Here is a 17,824-nt window from a genome sequence, read left to right on the forward strand (position 1 = left end):
ACTCTGTGCAGATACGAAGCGCACGTGCCTTTGGTATATTCTTTCAACTAACAATCTACGACTGCCAGCACTTCCTGACTACGCGACACACATGTGTTATATCTTTACAATGAATGCGTACAATGTTATGTAGATATAAATATATACATATACATATATACGAACAGCTCGATTCGTAAATGATAATATAATTATAAAGGATGGTTATAGGTATATTATGTACGGCGTGATCAACGAGACTGTGCGAATGTGACTCTTCCATTTCACAATTAATTCGCGACAAAGTTTGGCAACATGGAATGATAAAACACGAGAATCGGCAAACGCCAAGCTCAAGAATTAGTAATTCATTTTTTACACTTAATCTTGAGTTTTATTTTCAAGTAAAGAAGGATTACCTAAACAATTAAAAATATAGAAAATCGACATAGATGCTATTATTGCAACGTCATTGTTTGCTATTTTAGCAAGAAAGAACGTCAAGATCTGGATTTTACAGGTTATAATGGTAGCACGAAGTTTCGGTCAGGGATGCTGAAACGTAACCAAAATTTCGGATAAACGTCCTTTTAAACGTCTCCGACGTTTATCGAAAATAACCTTGTTCATTTTTGTTGAATTATTATTCATGATCTCAGTTACAGTTTCTGAGTAAAAAATAAAGTAACAATAAAAGTAAAATTTGTCACAAACCTAATTAATCCAGAATTAAAAATGGTGCATACTGTTTTTTTTTTATTGATGACTAACGCTCTTTTCTCTTATCAAGACTGTTATTTTCAGATCGGAAAAAAGAAACAAATATTTCATCGGTAGTTTAGTTGCTAAATTCGACGCGTTAACCTTGTGGAAATATCACCGGTTGGCCTTGAAATATCAGTTTTAACTCAAACGATTATAAATCGTTAAGAGTCAGACGCGTAGGTATACGCTTATCGATTCAAAGTCAAGCATGAATTTCATTTGACATAACATACAATACAGATTACGTATCGATGTTGTATCGGCTAGATGCATTTAGTCACTTCACGTGCTTCCGTCCATCTTTGTTTTTTATTGCTCTATGCGTAACCGATCTGTTAATTTCTTTGTTTTCACTTTATCTCTGGTATAATATTCATTTGCGTTATTATATAAATCACAACAATAACGTAACACTCTTAACATTTCCTCTAAGTACATAACTTACGGTAGATTTATCTACCCTTTCAACTCCAGCGATGCCACAGACGTCATCTAAATAACTAGAATACTTCATAATAATTTCATTAGGCGTATAAGCAAAAGTTGACGTTTGTCCTTTTAAATGAGAAATCCGTTTCAAGGTCACTGAGAAAACCTTCGTTCAAATGATCAATCTTCACTTCCTGGATCCCAAATTTCATCAATACATTTTTTCGAGAAATCCATGTCTGTTCGGTCAAGCCGAAAGTCGCCTTAACGACACCTTCCAAACCCAAAATACGTCTTAACGACAGTTTTCAACCCTAAAAGAAGTCTCATTGACTGTAATTTTAAAACCCTAGAGAGGTTTCAGTGACAGTTTTCAAAGTTCTAAAAGTCGTCTCAACGTCTTTACGACCATTGCAAACCGGGCCCAAATTATAACACCCAATTCTAAATCGAGTAAATCGCATCCACACGTATACAATATATATCCGTGATGCTGACGCTGTGAGGTTTTCCGTCGTCATCATCTGGCACCTATCCAGTTTACATCATCACACCACAGAACCAGCCAAGGCAATCTAGTGAGCCGCGAAGCTTGGCAAGGACCGGCTGCTTATGCGTGTCACTGTGTCACGAATATATCAGGTATAATGTGTATGCTTATAGCTCTATCCACCGTGCAGGATCCTGATGGCAGAAGTCGGCGCAGCTTGTCCTCCTTTTTTGAGTTTGGGGCCTTACGGCAAAGGAAAAGTACACCAAGGTAGATCATATGTATCAGGCAATGTCAAAGAACGACCAAATCTCATTGTCATCGCGGTCTTTTATAACATAGTATACTGTCCAGACATGTATATCGTAAAATGCGGAAGGTCACTCATACTCGCTGTTATTATACTCGCGTCTTTTTTTCCTAGTCCCGTCGCGTCGCGAGTATGCCGTGAAATTATTTAAGAACATTTCCTCGAAGGTTGCATACCGATATTCCAGTAACTTACACCTCATGTATCCCAGCCAGAAAGTAAATTGACAAGGTAAATTTTTTCTGATACTTCACCCACGCATTCGTGTATTATGTGTTTAATATATGCGTAGGTATGTATAATCATTGATACAGGATTACGTAATGATGAATGCATAATTTACCCATATGTGGCCGTTGCATAATGCACAGGCGTTACTTTGCTCGTTGAATAAATTGCGTATAAAGCATGTGCAGCAGCAGCAGCACACTGAAACGTGTTAAACTTATTATGTGGCAAATGATGTGTGCAAGTTAAAAAATTGAGCAGCTTTGCCGACGGCAATCGTTACCGATGCCCGAACGCACTGTCTAGTGTTATAACCTTGAGTACCAGATACCGGTATCGATATAAACGCGAAAACATGCATCCCGCGAACTCTGCGCTTACTGTCATATATACGGAAGAGCGTTGTAACCTGCACCCACGCTACGGAGGCAGCTGTGCGCATGAATAATAATTAATAAATATCTACGCCCCATGGCCTTCTGTGCAACTTCATTTCAATTTCCACGTGTATAAATGTTTGCAATCTGAGGGTGGTGTGTTAAGGTAGCTCATTTGCATAGGTTCGCGTTTTGTAGATGCCTCGAAAAGTACTGTACAAAATATGTCTCTGTGTGTCCATTAGTAAAGATTAATTTGTGAAAATAATTTTGGTCAAATGAATTGTTCTCTTAAGTAAATATCTACAAATACTTTTTCCAACGCCTGCTTGAAAACTTCAGTTTTCGAAGTCTGCGCAGTGTGCATAAAGTACCTCATTTCCGAACACTCACGTAAAACAACGGGCCAACGGGCGCATGCGCACAACTGAATTCCTCAATTTTAAACATTGGGACTGTGTTTGGCGCATGCGCACTGTTGAATTACTCAATTTTACGTCTTGTATCAGTGAGCGTAAATAACCCAACTCCGATATTACGCGCCGTTAGTGGCCCGTTCTTTGCTTCTTAAATCAAACTTCCCTTCACAGGTGTTGGAAAGAATATCATGTCATACGTGCGGATAGGCGATATCTGACTCGTGTGATCAGAGCAATCGCCTTCGGGGTTCACGCTGCCAACTTCACGCTCATTCGTAATTGCCCACTTTCCGCACTTGCGACAAAATATACTACTATTTATCTTATATGGAACAACCCCTAGAAAGATTCAACTGATAGTAATGCTACACTTGGCAGCCAAGTGTGAGTACAGAGTGAACTAGTGTATGTTAGATACTTCGCTTCATACCTATATTCTGTACATACGGATGACACATGTTTAGTTCTCAGTGGTACTAGGGCTGACATAACATTTTCTTCTTTTTTTTTTTTGTTTTTCCACGAACTTGCGGGAATGGCGGCCCCTGTGGAAGAGGGCGCTCTAGGCAGGCACCCGGTTCGCCCGCACCTAGCTACGGCGCTGTCTACACGATTGCAGTTCAACGGTTCAGGTCGCGAATAGCCAATGATATTACGTATCTTTTTTAGCTTGACATTAAGTGGGATCGCCCTCCTTCCGTCTTTCCTCGCGCAGTGCATCTTTGCAGAGCTTTACGCATGCACGGTTCGCGCACACGTTACATGTAACAGCTGCTATCCTCCAATTTCAAATCGACCAAGCCAGTAGCGCAGTGATGTCACGTGTGCCAAATGCGCAATTACGACTAGTTTAATTAGTTGATTCGTAACCTCGTTGATGTCATCGTGGTGGGTATATTAAAAATATTACAGGAGATGGCAGCGGAGAAGAGAAATAAAAGAAAAAAGAGGAAAATAATCATTCAAGTCTTGGGAAACGAGAAATATTCTATTCCTGCATCTATGTATTCACTGTGAATGTGTGCCTCGAAGTTCGAATAGCAAATGTGGGTATGAAGGCCAGTTGCCCACCTCTCTAGCTTGCGATTAACGCAGATTCTTTAACTAGGCGTACACGAATAATCACTTCTAATTTTGTCAGTCATATGTATTGGACTCTAATCCAGTATGGCGGCGGACTGTGCGATCAGCTGATCGTTTGAGCATCGGCTTCAGCTGAATTACACGAATATAAATGCATAGAAAAGGTTGTGAAAGCGATTACACTTTTATTTTGGTTACGATACGTTTAAAAAGAGTAAGATTCCGGCAAGAAACAACTTTTATTTTCAAATATGTTCAGCGTATAGTGCATTTTTTGCTACCAGATGGTATATTTAGAATAAATAATTAAAACACAGTGAGTGTACAATTTCACACCAATTTAAAGGTAGATTAAAAAAAAAATACCGGCCATTTTAAGAACAAATATTTCCTAGATATAGATTTCTTGTATCAAAAAACATTCTAAAAAACCCAAATTCTCGTACTGAACCTGATTCTGTATACTTAGGTGTATTTAGTGTCGGTATGGACAAATTTTTATCGTCATTTTTAGAGATAGGAACGCTGGTCTTCTGACCAGCCCCGGGTACCATCATCCATAGCTACGGACGCAGCGCTGCGTGCAAAGAAGTTGGCAAGTACGAGCAAAGCTGACAATGAGCAAAGATTCTACCGTCACTGCACTCTGACGTTAAACTAACGTGAAAACGAAATCAAAGTGACGCAAAATTAAAACTTTAAAGACAATGAACAGTAAAAAATTGTATGTATCTTTGATTATTAAAGTGTCCGAAAAAGTTCACGACAATATGAGTTAAAAAAACGATATAACTAAAGGATCACAAGTTATATATTGTATTGTGGTTGAAATACCGATATTGTTGGCTTTTTAGTTTGGTTTGTACATTTTTTCAGGTCAAAGGACGGTTAATCAGAAATTTATCGTTTTCCGGAAATGTTGTATAATCAATTTGTGCATGACTGTTTACGTAAATACATTCTATATAACGATTCGGTACGCCGTCTTATCACGGTCTTAACGTATGTGTGTGGGTCTGATATTGAAATAAATGGCCTTTAAAAATCCGTAAGTATCACGTTGTGCGTGAGGAATGGTAACCCGGAAGTATCCATGGTCACGAAATACAAAAACTATTGAGAGTTGCAGGTATTTCGAACCTTAGAAATGATTGGAAAAAAGTAGAAAGAGATATTCTGTGTAGTTTCTATGGTGAATATTCGAAAACTTTCAGCATCGCAGTGCTGGCATCCGTTGTTACATGCATATAATGAGGGAAAAAATGCTCTGGATCATCTAGAGAAGAATAACTGAGACATGCCAGAGAAAAGGATGTCGATTTCCAGAATTTGTTTTTTGGTTTACTTTTTGCTTACCTTTTTCTTGCGCGGATGCTGTTCACCTAGATAATCAAGGACGATCCCCTCATCCAGAGTTGTCGTAGATCCCGGGGTGCTGCAGGATGAGGAACCGGAAGTATTTGCGTTGTGCTGGGTGTTCGCATGGTGGTGAGATGACGAGGGGATTGCCGGGGTTGGCCACGGCGACGGCGTCATTGGAGCGCCCTCGTCGCTCAGCGGAGGACTCGGAGTTCCGCTCCGCCAGGAGGCGCCGCTGCTGCTGCTGTTCGAAGCTCCCCCAGCTCCTGGTGATCCGACGACCACGCCACTACGACCTCCCCATGACCCTTATCGGTGGGGAAAAAAATCGAAGTTTTCATCAAATATACACGTTTGCCGTAGGTGAATTCTTTTATTGTTTTTGCTGCATAGATCGTTCGGACACAAAAGCGATTACGGTGGAACGAATTTATGCTCCAGGTTTTCAGAATTGAAAATTTTCCTCTAACGTATATAAAGTTTTACGCCTGTTGATAGACTCGGTGAGAGAGGATTTTATAATTGTGCAGAATCGATTTTTTACACAACATCTTATGGGGGAACTCCTGTTAAAAATCTTTGTTTACGAAGTAAACATGCCTCTAAAAGACGGAATTGAATGAAAAACTATTTTCTATAGTTACAGTGAGTCATTGCGTCATCGCCTTTATTAAAGAGATTTGCACGATCGTATTAGGTGGTTTTTCGATGATAGAGCTGGATAGGACAGGCTTTCCAGATTCGAAAACTTAACAAAGCCGTAACTTAGCAGGAATTGCAAAAAATTTCATTCTAACAGTTATTTGTGAAAGAACTTTAATTCAGTAATTTTTATTCAATGATTTGTCGAGTAATTCGGTCACTAATAACAAATAAATAGGAATATCAATTCTACGTAAGTGACAATGAGCTACCTTATGCTTTCACTCGGAAATTGGTAAATTGATTATTGTTTTTTCTACCAAGCATTGGATATTTGGAGGATCATTCGAGAATCACTTGAGAAATATGAAATTAAAAGATCCTTTGTTGAATCTAATTTTAATATTACACTCGAATTTTCTGAATAGGTATACTTGTGAAAAAAAATTAAGCGTTACTGCTCACAATAAACAACGATTCAAAGTGTTCTTGAATCTGACGATAAGATTTCGTATACGAGATCAATAATGGACGAAAAATTATCAGCAATGATAAGAATAATTGACAATAACCACAGTAACAGCAGCAGATCTATATTTAGGAGTATGAATGTATAAAACTTTGAATTGATTGTTTGTGCATGTCATTGTAGTTTCCATAAAATCCATTGAACATGTTCCCAAGATTTTCGTACCTAGATCATTGTTGTACGTAAGCGCGTTGATAATTGCACTGGGAGTACGTATTATATTTTTTATCTTTGTTCCTAGATCCGATAAACTTGATAGCCGCCAGTTTATGGGAGTGACGCTTACGCGTTTGCAATACGCGGGTGTTCAAGGTTCGTTCTAAGGTCAACCGCAGCGAGCGATACGAAACGAGATCACGTTTCTTTCTTGGAGTGACTCTGAGCTGATAATTAATTGATTAAGAACAGCGTAGCTGTCAGATCGCAACCTAAACTAACCGCAAAGTCTTTCTCGTCAATTCTGTACTCTGTGCTGCAGATGTCACACGAAAAAACGCTGCAAAAGAAGTCGAGTTTTTACTAGATCTCCATGTCTTGAGGTACAGAGAATCACATTCGACCATTTCAAGACGAAGGTCTAGATTTTTATGATTAATTTTCGCCCATGACATCTCGTAACCAGCTAAACGAATCTTTATGATTTCGAGCTGTATACCAGCTTGTGACTGATCCAACTATTATTAAAATCCAACAAGCAGTTCGAAAGTTATTTACCAAGATAATGGTACATTGTATTATAAGTGCGGAAAGTAGGAGATTCCCGATGCGTGTGAACGTAGAATAAGCCAATCACGCAATTCAGATATCTCCTGTTGGCACGTGTGATACACGCTGTTTTTTCCAAAATCTGTGAAGAAGAGACTGATTTGAGAAGCACGGAAGATACCACCGGCAGCTTGTGAAATTAGAGTTAGGTAAGTTACGTTCAATGATACAGCGCGTAAAATTGAGTTATTCGAAAGTGCGCATGCGCCACAGTCAAAGTCCTAGTGTGCAAAGTACTAATAACATTTGAATCGTACGCATACGCCAACCTTGTTTTACCCCACTGTTTGGAAATGGGGCACTTGGGAAAAATCAAACTCCCCAAGCAGGTGTTGGAAATAACGTTTTTCGACTGAGAATACTTCGTAAACAAATACAGCAAGTTAGATAAATTTCACGACGAACCAGATTTTTTGTTATTTGCGGAAATATCGAAGATTTCTAACAACGGTTCATTTTTTCTGAATATAATTATAGCTTTTCCTTACGTTGGGTAAAACAAGATAGAAAAATATTTATGATATTGATTTCCTGTCGCTGAAACCAAGCGCGATTTACCCCGGCCATCCTTCCGACCATTAGTCGTCTGCACTCTTGCAGCCTAGGTATTTATCATCACGAGCGGTAATACGCGGATATATACATAGGTATGATGTACATAATATTGGTACGTGTACGCTCGTGACTTCGGGGAATTGCTGCGCGTGACTCGTCAAGTGTCACGCGACAGCTCAGACAGGACGAATGGCAACCAGGTAGCTGCTAGAGTTGAGAGAATCGAAAAAGAAAATTATGACTATGACAATGACAACGAGCTTTCTGGATTCAGAATAACGACTCCAGCCATACCGGAAACAATTCATGTTCATATAACAATTTATCCTTGTTAGTTGATTATGATCAAATTTTAATGAAACTGTTAAAAAGAGAAAATATCATCGATTCGGAGGAGCATCGATTACCTACATTGATCAAATATTTTGAGGACAATGAAAAAATTTATCTGTGATTCATGCGGAAGACTACTATCATTTCAATAAACTGAGATACCTCAATTTAAAGTCGAATAAGTTGAAAGAAAGAAAAGCAGGATGACCAAAGTTTCCCTGAGTTTAAATTTACTCGTTATCGTAGAGAAGTTGAAAGTAGATTTATCGGCTGTGGTGGATCGAAAAACGTACTCTTATCACAATTTTTTTTACCCCAAGCCGACTTCAACAAGCCACAGTTCCGTTGAAATAATTTAACTATTTTTAATTGAAAAGCGGGACGAAACTAGCATATTATTTCCTCTCGACTTTTTTCCCCCATCTGTGGGGAAAAAGTATCACATTTCTCCCACAGAAATACATTAGATTTGCGGAAAATATGAGACTTGTGAGAAATATGAAATCATATTTCCCGCAAATAATTTTTTTATTTTCTATCGTTTCCTAAACTTTCAATGATATTCTAGCTTTCAAATTAGTAAAATGATCACACCTACGCATGAATAAAAGAATTACAATGATTGTTAATTCAAAATTTGAAAGCACTCAACAAACCCATAACATTTCGATTTAAACTTGAAATTCATGACATTCTTTGAAATTTGATTGAAAGTAGGATTACCTATGAGAATAGATATTGATGTCACATGATTGTGCAATATTCAATGACATATTCTCTCCCCCCGGCGGGGGCTTTGCCACCTACACCTCCACCAGGAACTGCAGCCCTGGATCTGCTGCCTCGCTCCAGCTTTCGCCGACCCATAACCATATACTAATTGTATGCATTTTTGAAAACGAATTTTTTCATCAATAATCTACTTTCTCAATTTTACACTCGATATTGAGAAGGATAAATCGAGACCATATTTTCAAGTCAATAATGTGGCCAGAGTTGAGTCGAAAATAAAGTCCTACATGTAAAACAGGAATAAAAATCGACTATACGCTTGGGTGAAATCTCCGACTTTATTCCCTTGTGACATAATGTACTGTGATACGATTTACAAACAATCTCTGACATTTCTTGCATACGAAAATTTATGAAAAATTGGAATCGGGTTTGTCTTGGACCCATCTAAAGATCAACAAATTGACTTATAGCTACCATAATTCTCGATTAGTATTAATTTTAAAAAAATATCATATGCAGAAAAACTCAAAGATTGCCTAGAAATCAAAAGGAATTTTTCAAAACTGATGCGTGTTGAAGTTGAGTTGGGGTAAAAAAAATTGTACTAATTGTAAGACTACGTTTACTAAGGTAAAACAACCAATAGCCCTGCTTCCAAATTACGTAAAACAATAAACGAGGGCTGTTTGAATGCAGAAAACTCAAATCTTCCCAACGCTTGCTCAGTCAACGTTGTATAATCATTATTCCCAGCGAGTCGTAGGATTTCAAACACAGGCTCTCAGATGTATTGATACGATAGTGTTAAGAAGAATTTGGAAGATATTGACAAGTTTCGTTTTCTCCTATAATCGTACAAATGAATTACTTTGTATAATGAGTTCCTAATCAAATGAAGTATACGATATTGTATTCAAAGGGTATTTCCTTTTCACAGAACCTTGGCTACCACTGACATATCTCAGCCCTGTAAATTTTAGGTATGCTGAGAACGTTTCGTTTCGATTCCTGGCACACAGATTACACACGTAAGTTCATCGCACGTACTTCCACGGATGTATATAACGACGAAGCGTATATAATAGGTGCGTGTATAAGTATGTGTATACCGTTAGGCTATCTCAGAACACAGAATACATCCAGTCGCCGAGTAGTCACGCTTCGATTCGTACTACACGCGTGCCTTTCGACGTTTATAACGGCATCAGATCTTATTATTATGTGAGTGTATATACTTATACAGGACATATATACTCAGAGAAATTTCTCGCCATATAATTTTTTTTTCCCTGGTCGGCGTGAAAACTCCGCAGAATTCTATACTGTTATAGGACGAGTTTCTCCAAGAGAGCTCACATTCAAACTTCAACATTGGCGCTGGGATTTTAATACCCTGAACAATTGCCATTTCGTGAAATAAATTTCCAACGCAAACTGGGTCATATTTAATTATAACAGTGGTTTTTATCTTATATTTGACTCTACATCGATTCAATGCCGGTAAATGAAAGTTTTACAGCCTGCTCGATGTTCTTTGTGCGTTCATATTCTTTAAATTGACTTGAAACTATCAGCTGATTGCCCCGTCTGACGCCATATTGCCCTAACCTATACGCCAATAATATCTGTATACAATTTGTAGTGGTTCTTAGAATAAGCTTTGTCAGAATTTGACCAGCCCGCCCCCTGAATCAGTTCACAATGTATACACAAAAATGTCTTGCAAAGTGCAGTTCTGTATCTCGATCATGAACCATCACGCAGGGTGTGCGTGTGTATGTGTAGTTTCGAAATCATACGTTTTTATTTTTATTTCATTACACCTTTTATCGCAGGGATAACTAGTTGTAGAGAAATCTGTAATTGTGAGAAATTAGTGAGCACCAATGCCACTGTTTGATAAAAATATCAGCATCGCCTATGGAGCATTCTATGTTAGTTGTACCGAATTGAAATTGGTAGATGCGATACGTTGCGAATAAAAAATTTTTCCGCCTCTTTTCAATAATTCGCCAGTGGATTTAACCGTGGTATGAAGAAAAAATTTGGCGAATACATGTGGAACTAGATCTAAATACCTAAATTCTGTATTTTCTATTTATGCGAGCGTAGATTTGGCGTTCTCATATGTGCGATAAGTTGAGTGATCGTTCTCACAGGTATTCGTTTAACTTGCACATCGATGTGACTAACCTGTGATACATGCTATTAGCGAGATCGAAAGTTGCTGCAAACTGTTCATAACTAGCACGCACAACCAGAGTATTTATATACATTACATGCATTCGAAAATGTAACTTTACACGTTTATTTATTTATTTTTATTAATTGTTTACCGCAAATTTCGTACAATCAGGTGAAGAAAAGATTAACTGCGTAGTCATTGTTTCAAGTTGATGCTATACCAGATCACGATCACTACGTTTATGTGGTTTTCTGAGAGACATGCGTGTATTCAAAATTGCAGTGCAGCCAAAATGTAAGTTTAATAAAAGAATGATAAATCTTCCATTCGTACGGATAAATTCAGCGGATCGCATCTCACTGTTTCTTTTTCTGAGTAACGATATTTCTTCAAACTTTGGCGAGTTACAGAATTGATGATTACACCTCTATGATCGTTAAGAAAAGTTTGTACAATCGATATAAACGAGGAGCTGATTTTCATTAATTCTGAGGTTACTGCACGCAAGTTAATATACAGCTCAGTCACACATTTTTAAAAATTTTTTTTATCCATTCATCAATTTCCCGATCTTTTATTAGTGACCAGACAAGCTTCGAATGATTTTACCGTTCGGAGAAATAAAAGTATAAACCACCATTATCAGAAATTAGCATTACTCTTAAAAATGGAACACTCGGTAATATTATTGAGGTTCATTTTTTTCGTAACCACTTTCAATAAAGGACGAGGCAAAGGATATGAGATAAATAATTAGCGACATGAATGTGTACCGACCGTAGTTGTGCTGGCAGTGTAACGGCAGAGGGTTGTGAGGGCTGTGAGGTGAACAAGAAAGCGACATAAGAACAAGGGCTGCGGTACACTCGTCCATGCAATCGCCCCTCTCGTTTGTCCGGCATCCTTCGCGTCCACATCCGTGTAACGGCCTCTCACCGCCTCCGTAGGATCTCTCAGAGTCATTGCCGGAGCTCGGCCTTCTCTTCCGCGACCTATAACACACAAGAAGAGGAAATGATGCGTCGTTATCTTCGAGTAAATAATGAAAAGAATTAAGCCTGTGTAACGAGTCAGTTAACAATCATCTTTTTATGCCCTAGGGATTTTATCGATTATACCAATGTCATATAATCCACCTTGGGTACTTGTTTAGCACTTTGAGGTATCACCCTAATTCGACTAGTTGAGATCAATCGAACCGATACTAATTATAAGCAGTATTGTGATCCAAAACAGCGGCAGATACCAACCAGGTGTTATTTACCAGTTTGCGCAAAATTTTCTGTCCCTTTATATTCGTGTAATTTAGTTAAGACCAAGGCTAAAACGATCGGTAAATCGCCCATAGTGACGTCATATTCCTGCAGTTTAACCGCACCGAAAAAAAAAACAATAAGGAAAAGAAATGGTTAAAAAATTAGATACCACTGTGTGCAAGTGATAAATATTTCCTGCCACTAGATGGCGTCTCACGTTAATTATTTATACAATGCCTGTAGCGTACGTACATGATTATTCATCACGTATAAAAATTGCGAAGTAGTGCAATTATGAATACAGTATCAATTGCGTCTAACAAGGGGAAAGCAAGTTGGTGCCTGTGGTGTACCATATTTCCACATTTTTCCACGCGCCGTCTCAACGTGCAGCGAGATCGCTTATCGGCTAATTTTCCGACAAGGATAGATTATAAGGACTCCCGTGTAAGCGTCGACTAGCTGACCGTTCGACCACGAAGAATTTCGCAACACTTTACCACCGCCGCATAATCGTGATTTGCTGCTGTTGGTGCTCTACTACACCTGGACTGAAGAAAACGCGGCTGTGAGCCAGCCGCAAATCCGCGCTTGACTTCTCATCGGGACTTTTGCCACTCGTGCAGTTAGCGGTGACGAAAATATACCCGTTTTACCGGACATCTGGGCGGGCACCCTACCCGCTGGTCAAACCGCACCGTGCAAAAGACTCGCATACAGTCTGTAAGTGCTTTGCATGGTGCAGGTGGTCCGAACGAATTATATACCAGCATGATTTCTTTTCTATCCATCTTTCCTCGTCTATTTATTTTCCCTATTTGTTCGCGTAGGGTTATTTACTTCGCAATATACACCGTCACGGGGATTTAACAGCTTTCAGAAAGGGATTGCTAAGGAAAAATTCGAAGAAGAAGAAGCGGAAATGTCGGTATCTAAGAATAACAAGGAATCATGACGAAGAAGCTGTTGAGAAAAGAGGTCAGGAATTTCCTCGGGTAACGAGGCTGATGCTGGTGTAGGTATACGCACTAAACGACGTCCTACGCTGCTGATCTTCCTTTATACGCACACATATGCCGGGGAAAGTGGGCTTTTAGATGCTACGGAGCGCAGCATTAGCGATTCTTGATGTGGGCGAGGTTGGGGCAATACGGCGTCGCATCAGCTAATCAGCTGATCGCTTAAGGTCGTCAATTTTCTCATTATCATAGCACGGAGGACATTGTACGAGCTGTTGCACTTTCGTTTTATGACATTGCGTCAATAAACAGTGAAATCTATTATGAAAAACCATATTGATAATTAAATGCGATACCCGGTTAGACGAAAAGTTTCTGGACAAAAAAATTCTAGGCATCGGATTCGTCAGAGTTTCAACGGCGGGTATTTCAAGAATGAAATTTTGACTAGCGCGAATCTATGTATAAGTCGTTTCTACGATTTCGACTGAGAATATTCACCGGGTAAAAAAGATCTCTTTTTACGACGATGACGGACAAGTTTATCATCACCGGTTGTTTTGCGAACGCGGGAGAATCGATCAAGGTCATTACAAGTTGATACAGGTTTTACCGCTATTGCGAATATGATATTATAATACACGGTGCTTTGCGCCAGGTGATCGCGAGTGAAAGGCAGCACTCACCGTGCGTCGGTGTTCGTGTAATGCTCAGGCCTGTAACCATAATACAACGATCAACTTGCATTACAGGTAAACATAAACCTACGATAGTTATCCAGATCAACAGTTTCATTTTTACTTCTTAGCCACTGTACGTGTCTTCTTCGCTGTTGTAAACTTAGATACTGTTTCACAACGACTCACTATCGGATCTGGTTCACGCTAGAATCTCGACAATTAGTCGATGTCTACCTACGGAGATTCCTTGTGAGGGTGAATTGGTACAATATCTGTATTAATATCCTGCACTTGTTCAACTGATCTCATCACGCAGAATGCTGAAGTTTTGTACCTGCGATCCTGCAATAACTACTATGGTATGGGTATACAGAGATAAATAAAATCCAGTGCCAAGTGAAAGTTGTGGCTGATTAACGAAACGCAAGCAATAAGACTCACGTAGCTGCAGTAAACTAGCTGTTCAATGAATAAAAATAAGTAACAATAAAGAAATACAAATTGACTAGTCAAGTGTTTTCATTGCTTTTGTTAAGAAAAAAAGATATCGATGGCGGGGCTGCGTAACTGCTGTCAATTGTAGTTTATGCTACCACAATTGTAGTAGCATACTAAAAAACTGCAGTAATATAGATATTACAATTGTGGTTACTTACATTATATACTGAAATTGCGATGGCATAGAATACAGCTAATTGTATTCTGTCCAACTTTGACTACAAATGTGGTGCCTGCTCCGGACGATATTTTTTTTCGTGTTCGTTATTTATTTACTTTTTGTGATAGCACGGCATTGCTGAGGCAAATTTTTTTAAAACTATGTTTTAAGGCACTACTACAATTCTGATAAATATATTAAATCGCATCGGGTTAGAAATTTTTTACACTTCACAGGAATTAAGACAGCTTACACATGAAGGCATTACGGGAATGGAAAGGCTTTGGTGCGGCGCTTCGGCGATTCTCGTTGCGCTTAATGCTCTGTAGCAGAGTAAAAATTCACGATAATAATAAACGTGATGTACGAGATTTTCCCATTAACTGCAGATAAAAAATGATCATACCTCAAAATTTACTGTAATGTGCAAGTCCAAGAAATAGAAATCTATAGCTGAATATTTCTCAACTATATAATCGACAATCTGTACTACGAAAACCATTGTAGTATGACGTAAAAAAAATCTTGGTTTTTAACAGTGTGTAATATAACTTTCAAGTTCAATTTACTTTCAATGATTTATTGACCTCAAAAATCTCAACAAATTGAGTTTGCATTGAAAAAAATTGATTCATTTTTAAATCTGCTTTACCGAAATTTATTTTTATTTCTAATGTAATAATATTACGTATATTTTGAAGTGTACTTTATATATTATGTTCACTCTTTGGAAGCCCAAAAAAAAAAAAAAAAAAGCGTGAGAAACGTAATTACGAAGCTCAACATCGAGGGGAATTTCATATACGATATTGAAATCCGCTGCAGGTGTAACTCTGTATCTATACTGTACAATACACATACCTAGAACGATCCGAAACTCGCGGAACCAAAACAACCGTTAAAATATTCATTCAATTTATAATAACTTATGGAATAGCATCATCCGTTCGGCTGGCTAAACATACTCGGTCACTAAGACGGAGATTCATAATGACCCGTTATTAACCGAAAACTCAAGACTTGCCGCTGTCGAAAGAAAAAAAAAATCATAATTTTTACACTCCGATCCGGAAGCGTCGATTATATTACATTGATTACAAATACAGTTATAAATCGCGGTTGAATTGCCCCCCCCCCCCCCCCCCCCCCAAAAAAAAGATACTATCTGCATGATTGAAAACGACAGATCGCAGAACGTACATGAGAATATATAAAGGAATAAGATGAAGAAAAAAATAAGAAAAAGATTTGTATACGCAGTTGAATACAAGTGGATGAATGGCAATTTCCAGAGGATTCTCTCTTTCCAGTTTGTAACGGGATAAAAGTGACGTGAAATGTTGTAAAGAGGAGAGAGAAAGAGCTGGTTTGCCTCCCCCCCCCCCCATCCCCCCCCCCGCCCCTCCCCGAATAAATTCGTGTGCAGGAAAGCTGTGTACGACGTAGCTGTGTTAAAAGTATTTCGAAAGTATAATTTTATTCCTCGATAAATTTCAACACGCACGCACGCCACTGTGCGCAACACTCTCTCGATTGCGGTAAATCCGAGCGATCAGTTTTCTTTTTTTTACTCAAATCCGGATGCATGAAACAGATTTTTTTCAGACAACGAATCGGGAACTTCTCAACCGATTAAGACGCAGATCGGTGAGTTGATTTGGCTGGATTGAGGCTGATCGATTCGAATTTTAACAATCGGGTAATACAAGGCTGTTGCACTACTGGCCCCAGTTTCGGAACCGTGTCACGCTGCCTTGGGGTCAAAGATGGCGTCCTTAGGGCGGCGAATCGAGCGCCAAAGTCTCGACCTACTTCTTCTCCACCCAGGGCATGACCCAGTTTCGATTATCCCTCTGGTTGTCCGGGACGTCGGTGCCGATCTGACCTATTTACCGGGTTCGCCCCGGCCAGCCGTCACCCCACGTCGTCATCGAGCGGCCTAGTTTCTGGTTACTTCCCGGTGAAGGCGAGGAGGACGACTCGGACCTTTGGTAAGAGCCGGACGCTGATTAACAACGATGAATCGGCCGGACCGTCCGAATCAAAAGTTAGAAAAAGGGTGAAAATTGTTTGAATAAAATTTTCGGCAATTTTATTCCCGTCGATGACGTCGAACACGAAAGAAACGACATTCATCCTACGTGAAAGAAGTAATTCTAAACAAATTCGAATGATACAAGCTAACATGTGAACAATATGAGAAAGGATCGTTAATTAGATCGTTCAAAATGATTGAACTCTGGTATTTTCAATCCGGCTTTATTTCTGAGCTTATGATTTTGTTCACCACAGAAAGCACCTGAACAAACAATTTGTGAGTAGAGTACATAATAGTACAACAGATATTTGTCAAGAATCGTACTTGCACTATAATGTAAGATTTCTTGCATGCTTTTCAGATAATTTACAGGCATCTGGTCAGTGAGAAAAATGAACCCAAAATATTCGAATATGATCAAAAGCATCACAGTTTAATCATTTTGAAGGTTCTAATTATAAAACCTGTTCTCAAATTGAGATCTTATAAATTGATAACTTAAACTTGCGTTAGTCAAATTTGCTCAGACCAATTTTTATAACATATAATACTAGGAATGATATTTCATTCATATCTGTCGTTATTGGCACAAATTACGTTGCTGGAGAATTTTTATATGATTTTTTTTTTTTCTTTATCCAACTTTTGATTCAGACAGTCCAGTCGATTCATCCTCAATTCGAATTTGCCGCAAGCCACACCCATCCCCTTGATTAATTTGGACAAACTTGAGACTGATTCACGGTAGATACAAGTATCGATTGTTCTCTATTCCAGTTACCTGGAAGATTTTCATTTATCGATAAAATGGTATGAAAAAAAAAAAAATTGTGCAGATTGCACTCTCGTTCCTATAACTCGGGGCGGATAAGTTTGAAATATGCAGGTCTACAACTTTGATTCGTCGTTTCAACCATTTTTATGGTTATAATGAAATTTCAATAGGTCATCTTAATCTTAAATGAAGATCGCGGTCAATTTCTACGATATTTTTCTTCAGTGCAAGTGGTCTAATTAATTTGGTCGATAGTAAGTATACATCGGATTGCT

The 17,824-nt window shown here is 38.7% G+C and overlaps 1 protein-coding gene and 2 long non-coding RNA genes across 5 annotated transcripts in view; 2 read left to right on the plus strand and 1 right to left on the minus strand.

Annotated features, from left to right (window-relative positions):
* The window catches only part of LOC124176501 (zinc finger protein 395), an 82,944-nt gene that overhangs the window by 25,205 nt on the left and 39,915 nt on the right, over positions 1-17,824 (minus strand). For both annotated transcript variants that reach the window (XM_046557875.1, XM_046557877.1), the window contains exons 3-4: positions 11,961-12,175; positions 5,437-5,747 (exon numbers count right to left, since the gene is read on the minus strand). In XM_046557875.1, the coding sequence (XP_046413831.1) occupies positions 5,437-5,747; positions 11,961-12,175 (526 nt within the window). The remainder of the gene's footprint in view (positions 1-5,436; positions 5,748-11,960; positions 12,176-17,824) is intronic.
* On the plus strand, positions 1,849-5,497 carry LOC124176504. Its single transcript, XR_006869395.1, has 3 exons — positions 1,849-2,204; positions 3,169-4,043; positions 4,595-5,497. It is a non-coding gene; the product is annotated as an uncharacterized LOC124176504 (long non-coding RNA).
* LOC124176505 lies at positions 12,668-14,568 on the plus strand. Of its 2 annotated transcripts, none has more exons than XR_006869397.1 (3): positions 12,668-13,984; positions 14,057-14,150; positions 14,243-14,568. It is a non-coding gene; the product is annotated as an uncharacterized LOC124176505 (long non-coding RNA). The 2 variants fall into 2 exon arrangements; XR_006869396.1 differs by having other exon boundaries at positions 12,668-13,162; positions 13,270-14,150.

This window comes from Neodiprion fabricii, chromosome 2 (assembly GCF_021155785.1).
Source record: "Neodiprion fabricii isolate iyNeoFabr1 chromosome 2, iyNeoFabr1.1, whole genome shotgun sequence".
Taxonomy (NCBI): domain Eukaryota; kingdom Metazoa; phylum Arthropoda; class Insecta; order Hymenoptera; family Diprionidae; genus Neodiprion; species Neodiprion fabricii.